The 24,291-nt window shown below is 39.0% G+C and overlaps 1 protein-coding gene across 6 annotated transcripts in view; it reads right to left on the bottom strand.

Annotated features, from left to right (window-relative positions):
• Positions 1-11,978: 11,978 nt before the first annotated feature.
• Positions 11,979-24,291, bottom strand: part of LOC126425006 (zinc finger protein 271-like) — an 87,104-nt gene continuing 74,791 nt past the window's right edge. For all 6 annotated transcript variants that reach the window (XM_050087909.1, XM_050087910.1, XM_050087911.1 and 3 more), the window contains one exon: positions 11,979-13,347. In XM_050087909.1, coding sequence (XP_049943866.1) covers positions 12,555-13,347 — 793 coding nt within the window. In that variant the 3' untranslated portion in view covers positions 11,979-12,554. The remainder of the gene's footprint in view (positions 13,348-24,291) is intronic.

Raw genomic sequence — 24,291 nt, 5'->3', positions numbered from 1 at the left:
ATTTAATGTTGTATTGCATTTTTATTCCCACTAAGTTTCTTTAGAAACGAGTATCATTGTGAATTGTATTGAAACTATAAATTCGAGAAAAATATTTGAGTATCTATTCAAGACTTACAAGTATTATTTTCAAAATATAAGATGTCAACAAATTAAGAACTACAGTTTTAAAAGTATTAGACTCTGATTTCAGTTTATTTGCTTTTAATTTGCTTATGAACTCTGTGTAAACAAAAGACTTATGAGCTTCTTGCTATGTGTTAACAATTATATAAAAGAAGTTGCTCAGAAAAAGGATGTAAATGCTACACATTTCAAGAAATTTAAAACTTTTTTATCAAAAATAAAACACATTTTTGCAGTTGTTTGATATGAAAAAAGTTTGAAACAGTAGTTTTTGAAAATTTTTTATCCTCAGCTTCCAAGGAGAGGACCTCCGGATCATCTTTCTCTTGTAGGTAACTGCCCCAATCCGCAAAACTTCATTAATCTGCCTCGGCGACGACCATTCGTTGCAGCTTCGTCTTATGTGCTAGATTTATGGATACAGAATTTTATTCACCTGCATGGGACAGTATATTGCTGTATGGCTCCCCCATTCGTACGAAGGGGCCCATCTGTGACTGTACTACTTTCTATTCTAGGTTTTACTTTGGAATTATGTTGACAATTTAAGAAATACATAGTTCACATCAATTACGGATTCAAAACATGTTGGTACAGAATTTACATAAATATTGTATGAAGAAGCAGTCTTGTGAAATTTTTCAAGTTTTATGGTATATGTTTGGTTTGAACAGTTACTTTTTCTCGATATATACAAATGATTTTTGATAGGTGTGATAAGAACAGTTACAACACTAAATGTTAGCAGTGATGGTTACACATCAGGAATGCAATTCCAAGAACACCATATAATTGCGGTTCTACCAAGTGCGTAACATTATTTCTGGATGCACGTAGATCTCCGTATGGGGAGTTGCTGCTTTATTTGGGCTCTTTCATTCCTTTCTTTACCTGATGTTAGTGTTAAGTCGCTATTTCACCTTGCGTGTAACAATATAGTATAGAATGGTCACTGTCATTCATGAGCCAATTAATATGAGCAAGCAGAGATGCACATATGGCCACCCACTGATTCTGTGATTTTGTCTTGGAGAGCAGTACGTGTACATACACAAACACACACACACACACACACACACACACACACCAGATTTTTGAACTTTTCCTGTTGCGCGCAAATGTGGAATGATCACAGTGCATCACATCTGCCAGTTCTTGAGTACACTGATGTGGATCACTGTGGATTAAGGCATTTAAACAATCTTCGTCAAACCCTAAGGTCTTCCTGAACATAAATAGTTCATAATCTTAAAATTATCCTACTTGAAATGAGAGAACCATTTTCTAGCTATGCTCTGCCAAGTATTGTTATCCCTGTACACAGCATAAAGGTTTCTGGCTGCTTCCACAACTGTCACCTGTCTAACTCAAACAGAAGAATGTGTCGGGAATGTTCAGATTTCTCCACTTGTCACTCCATTTTCTATTTTCCACAGCTCCACTCACACTCTCCAAGTAACAAAATGACAGTGTGTAAATTCAAATAGCTACAGTGAAGTACAAATACAAAATGTAAGTTTATAAATAAATCTGTGGAACACCAACATGCAAAACAAAAGTGCTATGACCTTATGCACCAACCTAATAAAATTTCTTGGCAGAAGTGTTGTACAAACCATAACTCAATAGATGTTATATGCTCACATTGCCACAGTAATGGCTCTATTTTCTTTCTCGTTGCAGGAAGCTGTGTATCTCGTTTTGTTGCGGTGACTGGGAGGTACGAAATTGGCTGGCTTACCACATGCCCGGTCTCACAATCTAGGGCTACATTAAACCTGGGAAACCACCTTTACCGTTGTAGACATGGAGGATCACGAGTGTGATGTGGAACTTGCCGTGGAAGGAAATTAAGAGGCCTTCTTTGAGAGTGCACAGCCAATTTCCTTCCCCATCCCTCCCTAACCCAACGGGACCATTGACCTTGCTGTTTGGTCCCCTTCCTCCAAATCAACCAACTATCCAACTATAGGGCCTGACGATGCGGATGGAAGTGCAGGATGATTGTTCGGAGAGTAAAGAAAGCAATTATGGTAATAGTAGCTGTACCATTGATAGTGAGAATGATAATGTTATTTGAGATGAAGGTACTATTTTTATTGTTTTTCTCAAGGATATGCAAAAGTGATGTACAATTTATAGGAAACAATGATTCCCAGTACTGATTGCATCTAACTTGTAACTGTGTAACTGGATCAAAATTTAAGGCTGATTCTTGAAACTTCCTGGCAGATTAAAACTGTGTGCCCGACCGAGACTCAAACTCGGGACCTTTGCCTTTCGCGGGCAAGTGCTCTACCAACTGAGCTACCGAAGCACGACTCACGGCCGGTACTCACTACTTCTGCCACTACCTCGTCTCCTACCTTCCAAACTTTACAGAAGCTCTCCTGCGAACCTTGCAGAACTAGCACTCCTGAAAGAAAGGATATTGCAGAGACATGGCTTAGCCACAGCCTGGGGGATGTTTCCAGAATGAGATTTTCACTCTGCAGCAGAGAGTGGTAGAGCACTTGCCTGCGGAAGGCAGAGGTCCCGAGTTCGAGTCTCGGTCGGGCACACAGTTTTAATCTGCCAGGAAGTTTCATATCAGCGCACACTCCACTGCAGAGTGAAAATCTCATTCTGGAAGGCTGATTCTTGTTGATGCCCTCTGTGTACAGACAGGAAAACCATGCAAAATGAATAATGCAAAAATAAACTGAAATTAGTGGTTTTTAGAAAAATTGGCAACTTTTACAACATATTGCAAAAATTTTAATGTGCAGTGTATAAAAATGTTCTAAAAATAAAGATGGCAATTTACTAATATTCGTAATTGATAGTTACCAAATCTTAAAACTGCATTTTCGCTTCTGCTCCCTTAAGGCTGTGTGTTTGTGTATGACCTTAAACTAAGATTTCATTTCTTGCTTAAGAAACTTTTATTTTATGATATAAATTGTACCACAATTACCAAAAAAGCACTGCCAATGCCGAATTTGGAAAAAAACACTGAATTTGGAAAGAAATGCTAAATTTGGCAAAAAAGAACCCAATTTGGTCAGTAACTAGAAGGATTTTTTCCTGTCCCTACCTATATAGTTCAGTTAACTGCTAGATGCTGTCTGATGCTGTGAAACCAAAAGTATTTATTTTTATAACATTGTTTCTGTACTGGTTTTTCTGTAATATTCAGCATTGAAGGCAATACATATACTGGTGTGCAGTATCTTCTGTTTCCAAGTAAAACATCAACCACACGTGCTTTGAGGTCTAGCATTATCGTCCATCAACACAAAGTCTGGGCCCACAGCACTTCCTGAGAGTAATTAAAGCTTGCCAATTCGCCCGTACAATTTCATGAAAATACGTTCGAGTGGTAAAAATAATCCCTGTCCACACCATTAGGTATCCCATCAATATCAGTCTCTTTCTGCAATGTTTGGGTCCCAAAATCGTGTTCCACGTTCCCTCCCATCCAGATAACATGTTGATGACTCCATTCTAGACGTTCTCTTCTGTGAAGGCGTGTCAGAGGTAGACATAGGCAAGTCTCGATAATAAAGGCCATTCTGCCGAAGCCTTGTGCACACTGTTTGCCTTGATACAACACGTCCAGTGGATGCTGTGGGCTCATATGCCAGTTGCCATGCAGTACTAAGGCGGCACTGTCGTGCCCCTACAGCCAAACAATGGTCCTCACTTCTGAAGTCACACGTGGTTGGCCTGTCCTGGTCTTTGGGATGCAGTTTTGGTCTCTCTAAACTGTTGCCACATCAGAGAAACAACAGAACGACTCTCACATTAAGCCATTGGGCGACATCAGTTTGACTGTCCTGCTTCTTTTCTTTCCATGGCCCTCCACCACAGTGCATCTGGTAGGTGTCTTCTCTGTGCCATATTGCACTGTCTGACTGTGTACACAGTGATTGGATGTGGGGCTACCTGGAAAACACCACCTCATTTCATAGGTGCCATGACTTCATCATGGTTGCCCATTGACCAGAATTACATATTCCGTGCAGAGCGTGACTATACGGACATCAAGTTGACAGTATGACTATGCCATGAATTAGATACAGGACAGGGAAATAGCAGTTTATTGCTTCAATTTTGGACACCAGTGTATTTTTAAGTAGCGTAATTACAATTTTTTTTGAAAATTGGAGAAGGATCGTTAATCATCTACGAATTTATGATTCCTATTGTAACAGCAATATCCGTTTTTTTCAAGTGATAGAATGGCAACACTGATGAACCAACAGTTTTTAAATAGCATTGACAAAATTAGAATTTACTGTACAATGGGCAGTCAAAAAGTTTCTAGCCCGAGATAGTTACCGTAATGTCTTGCACAAACGCCACAACCCACTTTTATGGTGACTCTTTGTCGGTATGCAAGTCAAATTTCGTGGGTCTAGCTTTGTTAGTTTTACCGCTAGAATGAGTTGCATACCGTAGTGTGACGAATATCGAGAGAATCAAGAACCATGCTGTGATTTAATATCTTCATTTGAAGTTAATGATGCCCAAGGAAATTGCGGAGGATATGCGGAATACACGTAAGGACAGTGCTCCGTCTTATGCTACAGTAAAAAACTGGGTGTCTGACTTCAAACGTGGAAGAACGAGTGTGGAAGAATGACTGTGGAAGATGTGCCAAGGAGTGGAAGGCCTGTCACCATTGCCACAGATGAAACAGTCCCTGCAATTTATGATACGATTTTGCAGGATCGTCGAACAATGTTGCAGTACATTGAAACAACATTTGTAATCTCCCCTGGGCATGCTCATGACATTGTTGTGGATAATTTAGGAATGCAGAAAGTTTCATCTCAGTGGGTCTCGAAAGACTTTAATGCAGACCAGATATGGGAGTGTATGCAGTGTTATGAAGAAATCATGCACCAATTTGAAGTGGATGAACATGGCTTTCTTGCAAGGTATTTGATGATGGACATAATGTGGGTTCACCACTTTGATCATGAGACAAAACAACAGTCACAGCAATGGAAATGTTCTTCATTCCCCACCCCAAAAAAATTCTGGGTACAAAAATCAGCCGGTAAGATGATGGCATAGGTGTTCTGGGACGCGGAAGGGGTAATTACGGTGGTTTACTTGTAAAAAAGCGTAACTATCAGTGCATCATATTATTGCACTCTCCTGCTCTGTTTGAGAGAAGAGGTAAAGAAGAAAAGCTGCAGAAAATTGGCGCGTGGAGTTCTTTTGCCTCAGGGCAACACAACAGCGACCAAACCCCTCACAACACTGGAAACTCTACAAGACTGTGGATTCGAATTGTTACAGCATCCAGCATATTCTCCAGATTTCGCTCCATCGAACTTTTTTCTTTACCCAAACCTAAGAAAAGACCTCAAAGGATGACAATTTGACAATGATGGTACAGTGACTGATGCTGCGAATGCTTGGTTGGACTCGAAATCAAAGACCTTTTATCCGAATGGTTTGCAAAAGTTATCTGAGTGTGCCCGCAAGTGTATTAGTGTACACAGGTATTATATTGAAAAATAAATTGGTATAAAGAAATTTCTGTCATTCTGTATATGTTAGACTACAAACTTTTCAACGCCCTCGTATAAGAGGCAGCAACTGCTGATGGTCTGGCGGTTACCGTTGACTAAGGGTGACAATGTTGTACTGGTCTGCAAGACTCACACTCCCCCTTGGCTGTCGAACTTACTTGGAGCTGCTTCGCCAATCTTCTTTCAGGATAACCGGCTGTGGTATTCTGTTCCGCATCTTCTCTGAAGAATAGATGCTACTCTGGAGGAATTTTCTATAAACTCTACACACTTTCCGATACACTCGATATTACTTTGAACACTGTATTTTCATATCATGCAGCAGTTTTCATACACTAAACATTTCTTGCAAGATCAACACCTTCCGGAGCGACAGACTCTATTACAACCATCTTTCTATACGTACAGTTTATAAATCTCTCCAAGCTTAATAAGACGACTATCCAGTCCTTATGACAGTAAGTGAGAGAATGAATAAAAGTCTTTTCTTCAGCACCCATCAAATGTTTTATACCAAGAATGTTTTATATTTCACAGTGTATGATGCGTTTACTCCATTGGCGGTACATGTAACTTCTTAGACGGGCTCATTGACTACCTGCTCGCGCCGATCGTCCGTCCGATACGCATCCATCCTGTACACACATAATTGTGGGGCAGTAGACATAGTTCTAATTCACTACCCTTATCTCTAAAATAACGTGTGTTCGAGACGGTGAAAATACGAGTGTGTCTAGAATTTACTCCGAAATTCTCGAGGCACTACCATGGTCTGCTATTTGCTGCCAGAGAAATATTGCCTTACTACTATATTTCACTGGCAGCCTTTTTGTGTTTTGTTGTATGCTGTTTATGGTCTCCCAGTTTCTTCTATTTTTTATGACAGCGACTGTGGCAGAAAAAGGTAGTTTAGTGAGCCATAAATGCTGATGTCACACCCATGTTACAAGCATGAAATGGCTGAGAAAATCCCACATTGGTGATGTTTTAACAGAATTAAATTAAATGAGTATTGTGATGGAAGAACACATTTCGGAGTTTGCATCCACAGTGATAGCATTAATAAACTTCTGATACAGGAGTTTCTAACACACAGATGTGGAGAAGATAGCAGACACTATTCTGGACGTACAAGTACACCAAAGAGGTTAGAGAATGCAATATATTTCTGACACTCAGACTTCATAAATTCCATCACGTTTCTATTGTTGATGTATTTGCATTCGTGAAAATGTTTTCAGAATGTTGCAGTGTAACCTGACCTGCACAGTTATTCTCAGAAGTGCAGAGTACTTAATGATTTGGCATGATCAATAAAGAGAACGACACACAAAGACTGTAAACTGAAGTTGGCGCTAGACAGTCACACTGAATTTTGCTGGATATCCAAACTTTTACGTACAGTTTATAAATCTCTCCAAGCTTAATAAGACGACTATCCAGTCCTTATGACAGTAAGTGAGAGAATGAATAAAAGTCTTTTCTTTCAGCACCCATCAAATGTTTTATACCAACAATGTTTTATATTTCACAGTGTATGATGCGTTTACTCCATGGGCGGTACATGTAACTTCTTAGACGGGCTCATTGACTACCTGCTCGCGCCGATCGTCCGTCCGATACGCATCCATCCTGTACACACATAATTGTGGGGCAGTAGACATAGTTCTAATTCACTACCCTTATCTCTAAAATAACGTGTGTTCGAGACAGTGAAAATACGAGTGTGTCTAGAATTTACTCCGAAATTCTCGAGGCACTACCATGGTCTGCTATTTGCTGCCAGAGAAATATTGCCTTACTACTATATTTCACTGGCAGCCTTTTTGTGTTTTGTTGTATGCTGTTTATGGTCTCCCAGTTTCTTCTATTTTTTATGACAGCGACTGTGGCAGAAAAAGGTAGTTTAGTGAGCCATAGATGCTGATGTCACACCCATGTTACAAGCATGAAATGGCTGAGAAAATCCCACATTGGTGATGTTTTAACAGAATTAAATTAAATGAGTATTGTGATGGAAGAACACATTTCAGAGTTTGCATCCACAGTGATAGCATTAATAAACTTCTGATACAGGAGTTTCTAACACACAGATGTGGAGAAGATAGCAGACACTATTCTGGACGTACAAGTACACCAAAGAGGTTAGAGAATGCAATATATTTCTGACACTCAGACTTCATAAATTCCATCACGTTCTATTGTTGATGTATTTGCATTCGTGAAAATGTTTTCAGAATGTTGCAGTGTAACCTGACCTGCACAGTTATTCTCAGAAGTGCAGAGTACTTAATGATTTGGCATGATCAATAAAGAGAACGACACACAAAGACTGTAAACTGAAGTTGGCGCTAGACAGTCACACTGAATTTTGCTGGATATCCAAACTTTTAAAGACATCACTTCTAACTTCTGTGTATTTTGGATGGTATATTGCTTGTTGAACGTGTAATTATTACTTCCCTGACAATATGGCACTATCTATATGGTCACAGTTTTGTTGTTAAAAGAAGAGGAAGAAAATAGCCACCATAGTAAGCCCAGTGTCTTTTGTTTCCACTGTTGTTTAGTTTATCTGAAATTAAGGTTACTTATATTCAGCTTGCTGGTGTTGCTCTAGTATTCACTGTCACACCGTGATGGTACTGTACGTCCAGCAGAAGCTGAAGGTATCATTAAAAACAAAACTGTCATTAGTTGTGTCTTACTTTCCTGACAGTAACATGTGATTATTAAGAACAAGAGAGTAAAGTTATGTCACATAGTCTAGGTACATCAAAGTGAGAGTATCTGTAGCATGTACTAATGCTTTCTATGCTTATGTAGTATTATTTTTTTACTTGTTAAAAGCAAAATCTGTGATAATCACTTGTTACATGTTGCCTATTGCCCAAGTATCAAAGTGTTCACAATAGCTACAAAGTGTTATGCTGTTTCCTGTGTGTTCTGTTGATTCTAACATGTAATGTTCGCCTTACTGTTGTAACTAAAGCTTGATATTGGCTGTGGTTATAATGTTAATGTGTTAAGTTTGCTTTCTGTTTTATCAAAAGCTTTAGCAAGATCACAGAATATTCTAAGTGGTAATACCTTTGGATTTATTGATTCTAATATATCATCTGTGAAAGTGAATATAGTTTGATCAGTTGGCATTCCTTTCCGAACTCAGGGTGCATACGTGGGCGAGGAAAAAAAATTCCCGGATTTGCCAGTTAAAAATACACTTTCTCCCAGATGAAAATACACTTTTTTTGTGTTAAGTAACAGTATACTTTTCCTTGGAATTGTAAAGCATATCAATCCTTTCAATGGTTGTGGTTTTATACACCAGTGTAGAATTTCCCGGCACTTTAGAAAATGAAACTCAGGGGGAAAAAACATGTTTTGAAAAGATGTCTGATGTACACTGCATATTTCATATTACGAAAGTATAAATTCGAATTCCACCAAACACCGCATGTTACTTTCCAAAGGATTGAGATCGAGATTGCGATGCGCTTTTGTAAGCCAGTCGTGGCTCATGTCAAGCGATCTCGCCAGCTGTTGACAGCGGATATTCAGAGCATAGGACACGTGATGTAGTCAGCCAATAGCAACATCACTGTTAAGTAGCGCGAACACACACATAGGGAAAGGTAATAGTTTAAATTAATATACATAGTGTTGCTAAAAGAAAAGCTTTCACATAACCTATAATATTTGCCTCTAAGATTAATAAGCTGCAAGAGAAGCTAAGCTTTCACACATAATGTTGATCTTTTTTGCACGTGTTACACTTTAAGATACATAACACCAATGTGCCAGTAACAGTTTTAACAACGACATAAATGTCTGATCTTCTGGGCTCGAAAATATTCTAAATGGTCGTTCACAAAGATTGGAATTTTGGATGAGAGTCAAACGCTCTGTGATTTAAGAAATTCATCGGACATTGGTGGACAGAATTCATCTTGTGTAAAAGGAAATTTATTTGAAAGGAACGCTTTTCAAACAACCATGCGGAATATTTTCCCGCGGCCTGTTACAAATAGATTCGTTTCAGCAGTTGCGCCAGATGACAGGCGTCGCCGCGCTTGTGCACCAATGATGATGCAGGAAGCCCGTATGTTCGTACGTGTAAAACATTAAAAGATCTTACATTATGTCATAAAAGAAACAAGACTTTAGAGGATACTCCAAGAGCATGGGAATTTTGTGAACCCTACTAAAATGCATAATTCGGCTTAAAGTGCACTTTTGTATGTCCAGATTCAGATGTAAATTTTCTTGGAGTACCAGTACCGCATTATCTCATGTTTGGTTCTTCATTATGGCATAATGCCATACGTACTAGACGATGAAAACGTGAACTTGAAATGTAGCGAACAGTAGAAACTAGGTAATAGTGTGGAATTAAACACTTTGTTTCAAATAAATTGACTGCCTCAGCAGAAAAGATTAATAACAGTCAAAATTCTTTAACACACCGACAAAGATAACTTCATTGTTCTGCAAGGCCATTAACGCTTGACTGTCAGAAAGATAGAAACAAAATAAAATCTAAAACTAATAACTTATTTTAGCCTTCCGTAATTATGTGAAATTATTTTAATTCACTTGATAGCTCCTGACCACAGAAATCCGTTTTGTTTTCATTTGACGTGAGAGCAATAAACGAAGAGGAAACAGCAAAATCACTTAACGTAAACACGGGTCATGTGGAGACTACCACCTCCCGTCTACAACTCAGAATACTCTGCGCATCAGGTCCGGATCTACGATATTTCCGAACCGGGCCAATATTAGATAGTGGCGCTATCCCTCCCTCGAGCGTTTGAGGTAGGAAGCCAAAAATTTAAAAAAATCGACCTTTCAAAAATATCTTCATATTGTAGTGCACATCTTTCTGAAGAGTCTGATACATAAAACATATATGATCGAGGGGACGTAAGACATGTTATTTGGTCTTAAGTGTGCCAAAGGGCAGTGCCAGGCCTATTTGCTTTGATTAGTTTCTTAGGGCGGCAGTTTTTAAGGTGACCTTGACCATATTAGAGAAACAGTTATATTTTTCATTTATCCCTGGTGAATTGTATAGATCTTTCCAGTCTGTATTCCTCAAACAGTTTTTTATACCTTCAATTCATGTTTCATTAATCATTCGTATAGTTTCTCACTTCCTGTTATTAGTTGAATCAGACCACACTACATTAAATGTAAACAACTGGGCATCATGATCTGAAAGGCCATTAAATATTGGATTTATACTACAATTTATCTATCTCTTATAAGAGATCAATGTATTGGATGCTACTGCATGGTCCTGTTAGAAAGATAAGTAAGCTGTGTTAATTCAAGGTACTAAGTAGATGGGAAAATTTGCTTGTAGACTCCTTTCAACTACGACAATGTCCTACCCTAACTTTGTAGTACTGAATCATATTATTTGCCCTTATTTAGTGTCTGTGTCTTGAAATTAAAATGAGGAAATACTGTAGATCATGCGAACCCATCATCTAGTGTAGATTAAGCAGTGTTCATTTCTAAAGTTTTATGGTCAGACACAGAAGAAATGCCTGTATCTAGTTGTATGCATCACACATATGTAGATGTAACCTATATTAACTACTATACAGCCTGTTAATTCAGTACAGTCCGAGATGACACATCAGTTTGATGCACCAGTAAGAACAGAATTTGCCTTACTAGGGTATCCTGAGGAACTCGTATTAATATATTTTGTTCTGAGAAATGTTTTGCTAAAAGTTTAGGCTTACTTGAGGCATGTGTCATCTCTCCTCTTCATACATTATATCTATGGAGGCAATGAAAACCTCGTAACTCCATTTTGTTAAATTTTGCAGGTGAAGCAAAAAGGGTTCCTTAAAAAATAATATAAAGTGATAGAGAAAGATTCTAAATATGTAACTATATAGTAGAAACCTAGTTATTGATAGATTGGAGAAATCCATGCACTTTAAAATCTCTCTTTGATTATGGAGTTACTGGTTACTGAAATTAACAGTTGTCACAGACAGATGGAGTTATGCATGTTTCTTTGCATAGAAAGGGTATGCTTGGTATGATCAGAACCACTCATATGCTACACCACTTATTCCTAAAGCTTCTTGCTTATTTAGTAGAGTACTATAGTCAAAAGTATCAAAAGCCTTAGAAAGTTCTAGAAACGTACCTGTGATATACTGATACACTCTTCTTCGTCAAGAGCGCAAAGTACTGCACAACTGAAGATATGTAAAAAAAAAACCACATTAATTACATAACTTTATTTTTAAGATGTGTTAGTGAAAACTTTATCACTATCCATCATGACTGTTCAGGAAAGACAGATATACCACCCTCACAAGATGTGAGATCACACATACACTATTGAGCCTATTCTGCTCTTCATCTTACAATGGCACAGTCATATCAATAGCAGTATTCACCAATGTGCACTTGCAAATGTACTTTCAGACAGTTTTGATGGGTACTGTGAGCAAAAATGACAATGATGATTGGTTTGTGGGGCACTCAACTGCGTGGTCATCAGTGCTCGTACACAGTCCAATTCTTTTTACACAGTCCACTCTAACCACTGTCACAAATGAGTGTGATGATGAAGAGAAAACAAACACTCAGTCCCCGGGCAGAGAAAATCCCCAACCTGGCTGGGAATTGAACCTGCAACTCCATGATTCAGAGGCAGCAACACTAGCCACTAGACCATGAGCTGCAGATGTGAGCAAAAATGAATGCTTCTACAGTCTGTAACTCATTGCGAATCTTTATGAAAATACATAAGATGGGCTTTACCTCATGAGAGAAACTATTCTCAGGTTGCTGCAATAACAGAAATCCTATTGACAAATGTTGCAACTTTGTGGTTTCCACCAGTGTGCAGCAGCTGTGAGTGTTCCTTCAACTTGCTGATGCTCTTGAATCTCTTATGACACGCTTCACAGATTTAGCAGTTTTGTTAGTGTGCAACTGTGAATGCCTCTTCAGCTGACTATTTCGCATGAATGTCTTGTTACATATGCCACAACTGAATGTGCATTCATCAATGTGTACCCGCAAATGCTCCTTCAGTTCAGTATTTTGGTCGAATGTCTTCTTGCAAACGACACATCTGTATGGGCGTTCATCAGTGTGCAACAGCAAAAGCTGCGTCAGTTCACTATTTTGTATGAATGACTTGTGACAAACATCACACTTGTATGGGTGTATGTCAGTGTGCAACAGCAAATGCCGCTTCATGTCACTATTTTGTATGAATGACTTGTTGCAAACACTACAGACGTAGGGACGTTCACCAGAGTGTAGCCTCGAATGCAGTTTCAGATGATAACTTTGTGTAAATGTCTTACTGCAAATCCCACAGACGTAAGGGCGTTCACCAGTGTGTAAGAGGAAGTGCCTCTTCAAACTGCTACTCATTGTGAATGTTTTGTGACAAATACCACACAGATGCAGAAGCTCACGCCTCTCCAAGTGAGCGTGCTTCTTCATTTCCTGCAACTGTGCGAATGTCTTTTTGCAGATGCCACGTCTGTGGCCCACATGCACTGTATCACTCTTATTCTCAAAGGGTGTATCCTCCTTGGTGGTGCATTGTATCCTGTTGCCTGTTCCTGCACCCAGAGAAACGTTGGAAACCAAACTGCTGCTGTCATCATTATGCTTGATGTTCTCCATGCCAACAGAGAGAGCACTGTAGAAAATTGGAGACAACTGTATTAGAAATTACTGTCGTAACAGTGCAACTATGCAACTACAGATGTGAGTAATTATACGAGGTGTTCAAAAAGTCTCTCTGCAGTGCCGTGTGATTGTTCACCTGCCTAGGTTACTTCCCTTCAAGTGGACTCTCCCAACACTCCACTGTTTCGTTTATCTCAGCCAGCGTCAATAGTATCGTTGGTGTGTGTCGTTACGTGTTGACGTGAACGTTTAAGTTTAGTTCCTTTGTTACGTTTTTGTCACTGTTAAAATACTAACCATTGAAGAACGTGTGTTTTTAGTCGAACAGGTGGTCAAAGCTGGCGGTAAATACACAGTTTCAGTTCGTCAAACATTTAATTCGGTTTTCCTGGAGACAACACTCCCACACCATGATACTGTGCGATATTTGATTAACAAATTTCGAAGTACCAAGTACGGGTTCAGTGACAGATGCACCGAGAAGTGGTCGTCCTAGCGTTTTATCTGAGGATAAACTATGCGATATTTCCGATAAAGTGTCCACGAGTCCGAACAAGTCAGTAAGAAAACTCGTCCAGGAAATCGATGTTAGTGTCGGAACGGCTCACACAACTGTAAGGAAAAAATTAGAACTTTTCCCATACAAAGTGACGGTCGTGCAAGAACTGAAAAATACTGAACATGGCAAGAGACTGCATTACCGTCAATGGTTCAAAAATTTCGTTCAACAAAATGGAAGGGATAGTCTTAATGAAATGTATTTCACTGATGAGGCGTGGTTTCATTTATGCGGGTACATGAACTAGCAAAATTCTCGTATGTGAAGTACTGCAAATCCATTGTGTATTAATGAAAACCACTTCATTCTGTGAAAATAGGAGTTTTGACTGCAATTTCTAGACATCGGATTGTGGGTCCCATCTTTTTCAACGGAACAATAAACGCACAACGATACTGCAGTGATATTCCGTACCCATTCATAGGAGAACTTGTGTTAAGTGAAATACTGAACGGTTATTTTCAACACGATGGTGCAACCGCGCATACAGCTTGCGTTTGAATGTCACTACTTGTTGATGTTTTTGGTGATCGCATAATTTCACAGGGACTTTGGCCTCCACCACCTGACTTTTTCTTCTGGGGTGCAGCGAAAGCAACTGTCTATAAAAACGGTCAAAAATCGGTAATTTCCAAGAACGATTGCCAATCGAAGTCGCGGGGTCCAAATGATACATATCGAACGTGAGATCGTAAATCGATCATCAGGCTTAGGTGGTGGGTGTTATCAATTATTTGTGATCGTCATTTTTATCTGTTTTCCGTTGTTCCCTTAGTTGTTCTAAATTACATACCTCCGCGAATTGTTTATGAGTTGCTAAGGAAACCCAGACGACGTATGTCGTTAGTGAGTGGGGTGTCTGGTGTTCTTGACGTTTCTTCGGCGGATTCTCTCACATGGAAAAATCTGTTTCCATGTTTATCCAGCGTAGAAAATTGTTCGGCTTTTTGTCGCAAATATGGAGTACTACCGGACGAGGAAAGAAGGGACTGTGTACACAGTGGTGGTGCGAAGTGTGTAAAACCTCGTATGAACAGTTTCGATGCTGAAAGACCGTTACAATTTCATTGCGGACTGTGTGAAAACGAACGCGTATCAGGAAGAATATATGGTTCGACTCTTCCAAATTATCCATCCAAACCACCGTAATGGACTTTCACATGACGACAACACCGACGACGAGTAAGGTAAGTCGTCTCCTTTACAATTACAAGTATTTTTGTAACGCTCTTCTTTTGTCGTTGCTGTACTGACCAACTGACCAACGTAAACATACTCATAACGCCCGCCAACTCAGTCGCATGATCGATTTACGATCGCACGTTCGATATGTATCCTTTGGACCCCGCAACTTCGATAGGCAATCATTCTTGGAAATTACCCCAAAATCCATCCATGAATTGAAAACTGCAATATCCACTTTCGCTGCTTCTGTTACAGAAGAAATGTTACGGCTAGCTTGTGTTTGGAAAAATGATTAGACAAATTGAACTGTGTATTCAACAACAGGGGGGACACTTTCAACATTTAATGTGAAAATTTGTAAGTAAAAATGAATATTCAATAAATTAAAAATTTGTATTTCACTGAGTTTCATTTCGGTATTTTCACTTCGGCATATGGCTGCGGAGAGACTTTTTGAACACCCCCGTATTAATGAATACTTGGTCACAAGAGGTCTTCTAAACTATGCTATAAATTAGTAGCACACTGCCTTGAATTAAAATAATCCTTAGGCTTTTTTCAAGACACAACAGAAAGGGAGAGAGGGAGGGGGAGAGGGAGTGAGAGAGAGTGTGTGTGAGAGAGAGAGAGAGAGAGAAAATTTGGATTATTTAGTGTTTGTTGGATTACTGCAAAGTGAAACATCAGAAGGAAAAAAATCATTACTCATGTACATGTAAAACGTTAACTGATAGGGAGTGCAAAATTTTAATCATACTGTGTGAACTACATCATCATCAATACTCCCAAAGTCACTTATTTGTAAGCCTTGCAGATGCCTGGAAAAATGTATTTAAATGACAATGGGTGGTTAGAAAAAGTTCAATCTAGAAATTAGTCGAAAATTCGTGCTAGTACTCAACTTGAAGAAAATCAACAACTACAGTGGCCTTATATGAAATGTATTCGCAGTTGCAAATACGGACAACCATTAGCTGTATAATGGAATAACGAAAATGAAAATTTGTGCTGGACCAGGGTTCGAACGCAGATTTCCTGGTTATCGCAAGCAGCCACCTTACCATTAGGCTATCCGAGCACGACTCACCGTTCTTATGTAATCAACAATGACTCTACAACCTGTACTCGTACATCCATTATGTATATTCCCGTAAAGGCGAGACATATTACTTGAAAGTAAACTTGCATCGGTGGATAAATGTGGTATTGCAGTGGCTGTATTATTATGAATTACAGGCACTGTGACGACTACAGCTGTTATGAAACACATGAAATTTATTCGCAATTGCCAAATACGGACATCCATCAGCCAGCAACACAAAAGGAACACACGGCACATGGTCAGAAGAACTTTCAATTGTCAGCACTATCTGTTGTGTCAATGGCGCATTTCTGGAGACACGTTGGTAGGAACTTTTTTCCTCTATTTCCAGTCACGAACCCGTCCTTGCAGTATCAGTTTTATTAATGTTCATCTTGTATAAGCACAGAGATGTAGGCAAGGGATTAATGTGGCACTCAAAGTCTTTCCATCGTGCATGTGGTAAACGTGGAAACAGGAACAGTGGCGATGTTATTAGCAAACAAGTCCAGACATGACCAACAAACTGTTATTCTTTTCTTGACAGCTGAAGGGCAAACATCGGTAGACATCCGTCGGAGAATGAAGAATGAGAATGGGGCAGTGTGTTTGACGAAAACCATAGCTGTGGAATGGTGGGCCAAAGGGTGCTGTTGCTTCACCATAATGCGTGTCACCGATCGTAAGTGTCATAATGCAGAAGTTATGCCAGCCCAAGTGGGAGACACTTGAGCACACACCCTACAGTCCTGATCTTTTCCCATGCTATTATTAAGCCTTTGGTTTTCTAAAAATGGCCTTTTAAGGTTTGACGATTCCTATGAGACGTGTATGTGCAGAGGCAGTTACGAATTTCTTCATGCAGCATGAAATAGTATTTTACCAAACGGGTATTTTTAACATGGTGTGTCAGCACGATAATTGCGTCACTCCTCATGGCAAATTTGCCTGATTGGCATACCGATTCTCAACTGTACGACCTTCGAACAGAAACTTTTTGGTCGCCCCTTACCGTAACTGATCCAGTAGCTGGAGAAGTCTCTCTCATAACCCATACATCAATGATTCCATGTGGTTTATAGATTCAGTTTAAGCTATGGTAGTTGAAACTAACTGCAAAAAATAAAACGAAACCACACATGTTCATAGCACAGCACAACTATTTCTGCCTCACAGTTGGTTTTAACAGAAAACTTCTACCTTATTGTTTACAAAATCTAATATATTACACTGTACGTTCATCTGCATGTTTATTAGAGTATTGTGTAAAAATTTTAAGTATACTGGTCAAGAGCTTTTCGACATTTCTGCTAAAAATGTTCCCCATTATACATTAGTACGCATCTTAAGTATACAGCCTATGTCTATCCGAATGTTTATTGGAGCATCATGTAAAAATTTGTGGTGAATTGAACAAGAGCATTTATAAATTTCTGAAACAACAATTGTCCTTTATCATTTTTAATTTTCTGACCTAGTTCCAATTTCGTTTATTCAAAATCTCTCCATATTTAACAATAATTCGAGGATTGCTGTGTAATTCTTAGGTTCAAAGCCCCAACCTTGGCAAATTTGGAACCAGAGGAAACCCAAACATTTTGTACCATGCTAAGTTCCTTTTGCTATGCACATCACGGTGGTTTCCCGAGTATCTATGGACAAGTAAAAATGACATTTCTCTGTAATTCTGATGGCCAAGAAAGGTCTCATGAAGTTGAGTCCGAGTCTACATGCTAGAACCATAGCTGACTACTGAGTGAAGCAGGTTTGTCTTGGTAATAGATGTAAATGTGTCTCTCCAATACTTAATCATTAATTAAATATTAATGTAGATCTTCTACTTGCTTTCTGAACATGGGTTGTATGAAAAACTTGGTGAAGACATAATATTCAGCATTAGCAGATGAGTTCATATCTTCTTCTCTATTATGACGAAATTAACTGCCTTTTGTAACTACATGGGCTACCAGCTGCTGTGAACTTCTACATCTACATTTACATCTACCTCTATACTCTGCAAATCACTGTGAACTGCATGGCAGGGGGTAAGCCCCATCGTACCAGTTATTAGGATTTCTCCCCGTTCCATTAATGTAGGGCGCAAGTGAAGAATGATTTTTTAAATGCCTCCGTACTGGCTGTAATTAATGTAATCATGCCCTCATGATCCCTACAGGAGCAGTACACAGGGGGTTGTAGTGTTTCTCCTTGCTATCAGCCATTTGCAGTACCGACACAGCAATGCAGTTTTGATTGATGGCCAGATCACTCCATCATCCAGACTGTTGCCCTGAACTACTGAAAACGCTGCTACAAATATTCAGAAACCACAGGTTTGTCTGCTTCTCAATAATCCCCATCTGTTGTGGTTGCATCAAACAAACACAAATTTATTTGCATCTAGATAGTGGGATGCATCTACAATACGAAGTATCCCACATTGTGGAGGCATGCACCATAGACTTTAATGATATATTGTGTCATACTGTGTGACGTGACAAATGCCATGTTGGATGACATGATGCTATATATGACATGACATCATGTATCATGGTACCTTACTTGACACAATGCACTATATTACATGTGTACTAATACTGACAAGTAAAAAAGCATGAATATGTCAAGATGTTTTGATTTAAATCCTTTTTCACATTGCTAAATCTGCCCAGGACATATTCACCTTTTTTGTGCTATGATAGATATTAAACCAGAATGAAAAGTGCTCCTATCTGTTCAGAGAATGTCTATCAATTATGTTGACGTATACACACTTTTGAGGCATTACCGAGTATGTAATGGCAGTACGAGAAAACATGACAGGCCGATGAAGTGCAAGCTCTAGATGGTGATTAATTCTTAAAATAAATTACAGAAGTGAGTGATAAGCTACACAATTACATGGTGACGATGCCTATTGAAACAGTCATCACCTTATGTTGCAGGAGGCGGTCTGAAGATGGTGGATTTTATCCCCTAAACTGGTTGCAATTGAACAAAACTAATAGAAACACCAACTAGTGTTGTTATTGTTTCTGTTGCTGCTGCATGATCTATAGCATGAAACTTATCCCACATATATATACTCCTCCTTTAATGGAACACATTTGCAATTGTGTACTTTGCATAAATTAATTTTCGTCTGTTGTCCTATTATCCATTACGAGATGGGCATAATGAAATTAGCTATAGTATGGCCATGATAAGTTGGCATCAGCCCATAAGTACTAATCATTAAACGTTGGCACTATTCAGAGCTCATCATGTAGACTGTGGTCTTGTTTGGGATTGCTGTCAGCCTCAGCGATCTGACAGTTGTGACACTATAGTTGCGAGATGAAATGTTGTCGGTTTCACTGTGTATGTGAATGAATGATTTTGATTTATTATAGGACTTCTTTGTACTCTTATTTAAATGTGACATCTTCACAAAAGCTTGATAATGTTTTAAATGTCAGTTGCATTGCATTACAACAGCTTTAACTAATTCAAATTCCTTGCTACAAACAAGTACTGCATTTGAAGAAGACAACCATAATGTGCATTTACAAATCCATATTATTTCCATGTCAAAATTCATACCATACCAGCTGATTGGTATAAGTCGCACAAGCCTGTGCGTTCTGAGTACTGGGACACATCCTCTAACCTGGCAGTGGTCAAGCTGCTTATTCCTTTGACCCTGATGTAATAGGCCAAATTTATTTATCTCATGGCTGAATCCATTACTGTCAATTGAAATACAGCAAATTTTACAATATTACTCTAGATATTTTTGCTTGTTACTGAGCACAAAAACTACTCTCTTAAGAAGCCCTTAGCAGTAACTGATGTTTCTGGATTTGGGTGGTTCCTGCTACGTGCAATGTTATAAAATACGGCTGACAACAGTACACCACACATATATTTGATTATGTCTGCACGCGGTCCGAGGGCTGCAGTTTTGACGACCACTGAATTAAGTCCAACCCAGGGGGGGGAATTGCTTTTGCTGTACGTGGGTTCTGGAGCTCTTGAATCTGGGTAAAACCATATTGAGTTAATTTTTAATTATAATGTCAAACAAATGCAATTTTCTTTTAATACAAATGTATTTTTATACATTTTTGTAGTAATAATTATACTACTACCAACCAGAAACATAAAAAAAAAAAAAAAAAAAAAAAAAAAAAATCACCATCCCTATTACAGGATTATGACTACCTGACACTTTGGTGCAGTACATGCAAATGATACAAAAAATGTGGCGAGTGAAAGTCTAATGTTCTGGCTGTTACATCAGTGCTGAAGGGATTCCTTTGTCCCCACAGTAGTTCCGCAAGTTTGACGACTGTGAACACTGTAGTGCCGCAGTCACTTCATAATGGATGACCTCTATCTTACTGAAGTATGATGGAGTGCAAGGCTGCTCATGATTTATTGTTATTCTAGTATGGAAGACGGGGACACATATTGCTGCTATAAAGTAGCAATGACAGGGTGAAATGACCGACTGTCGGGACATGATGGCCTTTAAACAAAGCTGCATTTTGGAAGACTGTGAAAGGTGTTAGATGAAAATTAATTTATGCAAAGTGCACAATTGCAAATGTGTTCCATTAAAGAAGGAGTATATATGTGGAATAAGTTTCATGTTATAGCTCATGCTTCAGACAAAAACCATACAAATATCATGCAACGTAAAAAAAAAAGTGTCATTGTTCATTCAACCTCCACCACGAGAAAATACATGTGCTGTGTCAAACAAAACTGAGCACAGAGTAAGATCACTTTTATATCTGTATGACAAAAAAGTGTGCTGTACAGTGGGTTGTGTAACTCATCACTCACATCTGTAATTTCGTTTAACAACTATTTGCCATTTAGAGATTGCACTTAATTCTCCTGCCACATTTTTTGGCACTGTCGTTACATACTTGGTGATGTCTTGAAAGAGCATGTGTCAGTAGTGGCATGATGGTGCCTGAGGAAATACTTGGCATCAAACTGAATTGCAAATTAATTAAACTGATTAATCAATTGCCACCCCCTCATGATGTCATGTGTTTTCCACAGCTGGCACATGCATCATCGTCTGCTGCCCCCCCTCCCCCCCACTGGTGAAAATTACAAATTTTGTTGGGAATTTCGAATTTTGGCGGGAATTTTATTGTCCTAGGGCTGTACTGACGTCCCACCCCATCCACCCCCCCCCCCCCCTCCCTTTCCCCCAACCCAGGAACTGACAGGAAATTAAAAATGGCGGTACTTCAGAATGGAAAGTCCATGTACATCCTGCAACACGTGGAAACTGTCCAGATGGAGGAGAGAAAGTTTAGGTTGGTGTACTTTATTTATTTTGGTTGGGTAAAGATTAGTCTTAACTACATAATTTATCATAAAGATCAGTCATAATTACACAACTATATGCACAGTGCTAATCAAGGAGTGCCAAAATCACAATTCAACTCAAAAATTGATGACCTACAACTGGTGTTATCCTGCTAGGAAAAGAAAATTTCACAATAGCACTCGAAACTAGTTGCAGACGTACTAAAACTCTACCCTTCACCTACAAGCTGGTGGGGAAAAAGGCTGCAGTGGAAAGTACTATCTTTATTTTTTGCCGAAAAATACATTCAACTCACTCACCTGTAAGCATACGGTCGAGGACTGTATCTATCGCAGTTTGATGTCAGAGTTCGCTACTGGTGCCTCCCACTGCATTGCTCGACAGTCATGCTATCACAACTGATGGAAAATGGTTCACTATTCTAATCAAAAATTCAAATAGTCATGAAAAAACCAACACTCGTAATCAACAGGTCATAGTGTAAGATGTACTGGGAACTAGGGACATTCATCGCACCAAAAGATTGCACTAGGAGGGAGGGGTGACGACTACACATATGTTCTCCTCGATGTGCGGTCATGAACTATCGAGCTTAAAGCCACTCATCCCTCCCTCTCCTCACTGTAGGTGGGTATACAGGCTTTTTCAAATGTCCAGTGCTATTACTTCTGTGCGGCGCATATGTTATCGCAACCTCCCGCCTTACCTGGTGGCATCCCTGAAGTTCAATCCAGCGGCTGTAAGTAAATTGTCATGCATGTGTGAATTACAAGGATTTTAGACATGTGAAATAACATTGCAGAATGCAGCCTTTTCACACCATTTGCTCGCATCTCGGGAAAAAATACAATGATTTTTACATTCAACAACTACAAGCTATAATTCAAGAGGACAATGTTTTGTACACTATGACAGGCCCTGTTTTACCAATGTGATGCTATATCGCACTGGTGTTTATGAAACAAATCATAAGATTCTGTCTTGTACTAGAACCTCCTAAAGTCACCTAACAGAGAACCGTACAAGATTCCTCTGATACATCATAAACAAATACTGTATGCGTGATGAAGTCTGATACTTTGGTCCATAACTCGCATCTGCGAGCTGTGTATAAAGTTTCTGCCATCAGGCAAAAAATCATTAGCAATAGCAGCAGATTCCTGTGTTGTAGTTTTGTAAGCAATTTGGTCATTTCAGAACAGCCTATTTCACATAATTTACTAACATGTCAGGAATAACACTATCATTTCTAGGTTCCATAATGAGCTATAATTCAAGTGATGTCTACTTTATCATTAGAGGTAATGAAGTAGGAAATAACATCTATTTTAAACACACAATCAAGATGATGATAAAAGCTTTCGTGATTCCATGAAAATAGATACAGCTGATTAGTTTTACAAGCAAAATTGATGCAGTTTGAGAGCATTCGACATTTTCAAATTACAAATTGTCACGCATGAGAGCATTACACTCATTTCAGACATATGAAATACGGATACATATTAGCATCTATACAGTCATTTATTACATTCGAGAGCACTCCTCACCATTATTTGTAACATTGAGAAGAGGCAAAGAACTATGAATTATCTGCATCCAAACTTAAACCACTCATAACTCTCCTTGTAATGGAACCTACTGTAAGACTTTACCAGGTTTCTCTATTCCGATATGTTGAAAATAAGTACCATATGTGTGTTGACATTGTGCATGTTACGTATACATGTATGGCTCCATTGGAGCAGGTGACCAGTGGATCTAATTTGTTTACACAGACCTGAGTAAAGTTTTGCCGCCTGTGCTGGAGGAAGACCATATCCAACAGACTATCAATCACAACAGAGAGTTCCTGTGTTGATATTTCACAAGCAGTTTAATACATTGTTTTTCAGCTGTAACACCTCCAAGCAGTGTATGACTACAGCTTTGTACAATGCCATAAATTCTGTTTTTCTACCGTGACTTAGAGACCTCTGTCAGGTGCTACACTGACATTAACACGTTTCAATCCATCGGCTCAAGCTGTACCTTGCATGGTGTCAGCTATGCTGGTCCCACAACACACAGGACGATAGAAACAAAACACAGAGGTGATTTTTCTTACTGACAAAAATATGGAAGACATTGCAACAAATGGAAACTGGATCAGTTTGCTGCATTGTGGACCATTTCCAAACAGCTGTCTGAAGGTGGTGATCTGTACAACTAACCTCATCTTTCACAGTGACAGGGTAATGGATGTCTAGTATTCCACCAAGACCTTTCTAGTGTTGTAAAACACAAGGGTCTGGCACTATATGATACAGACACCAAACGAAACATGTACTGTATTCCCAGTCAAGTGCCTTAACTACTATACCACAGAAACTAACTCCCAACCAGAGCAACATAACTGGCATTCAGATCACATGAATTTGACGATCAGGGAGCAATCATCAAACAATAGTGAATTACATGATTAATGATCAATGTGTGTGTGTGGGTTGATGGATATCTGAAATGTATTGAAAAGTGCTAAAGCACTGTTTACTAACTTCGACTGAAACAAGCATGGGCATTCACTATACCGGTCTGACTGTCTCATTACTACACATGGCACTGCACTCCTAGTGAAAGTGGAGGAGTGAACTATTCAGAGTAAGGATGGTGCTATAACGTACGCTGAAGAACCACCAAACGTCTTCAAATTGAATGACGGACGGACAAGTCCTTTGAAATGGGATCTGATGGTTGCAATACTTTGGCATAATTTTGAGATGGCAAATATGTGATTATATTCTCTCTCTGATTACAA

This window comes from Schistocerca serialis, chromosome 10 (assembly GCF_023864345.2).
Source record: "Schistocerca serialis cubense isolate TAMUIC-IGC-003099 chromosome 10, iqSchSeri2.2, whole genome shotgun sequence".
Classification (NCBI taxonomy): domain Eukaryota; kingdom Metazoa; phylum Arthropoda; class Insecta; order Orthoptera; family Acrididae; genus Schistocerca; species Schistocerca serialis.
The sequence above is the reverse complement of the archived record's forward strand: the minus strand, read 5'-3'. Positions and strand labels throughout refer to the sequence as shown.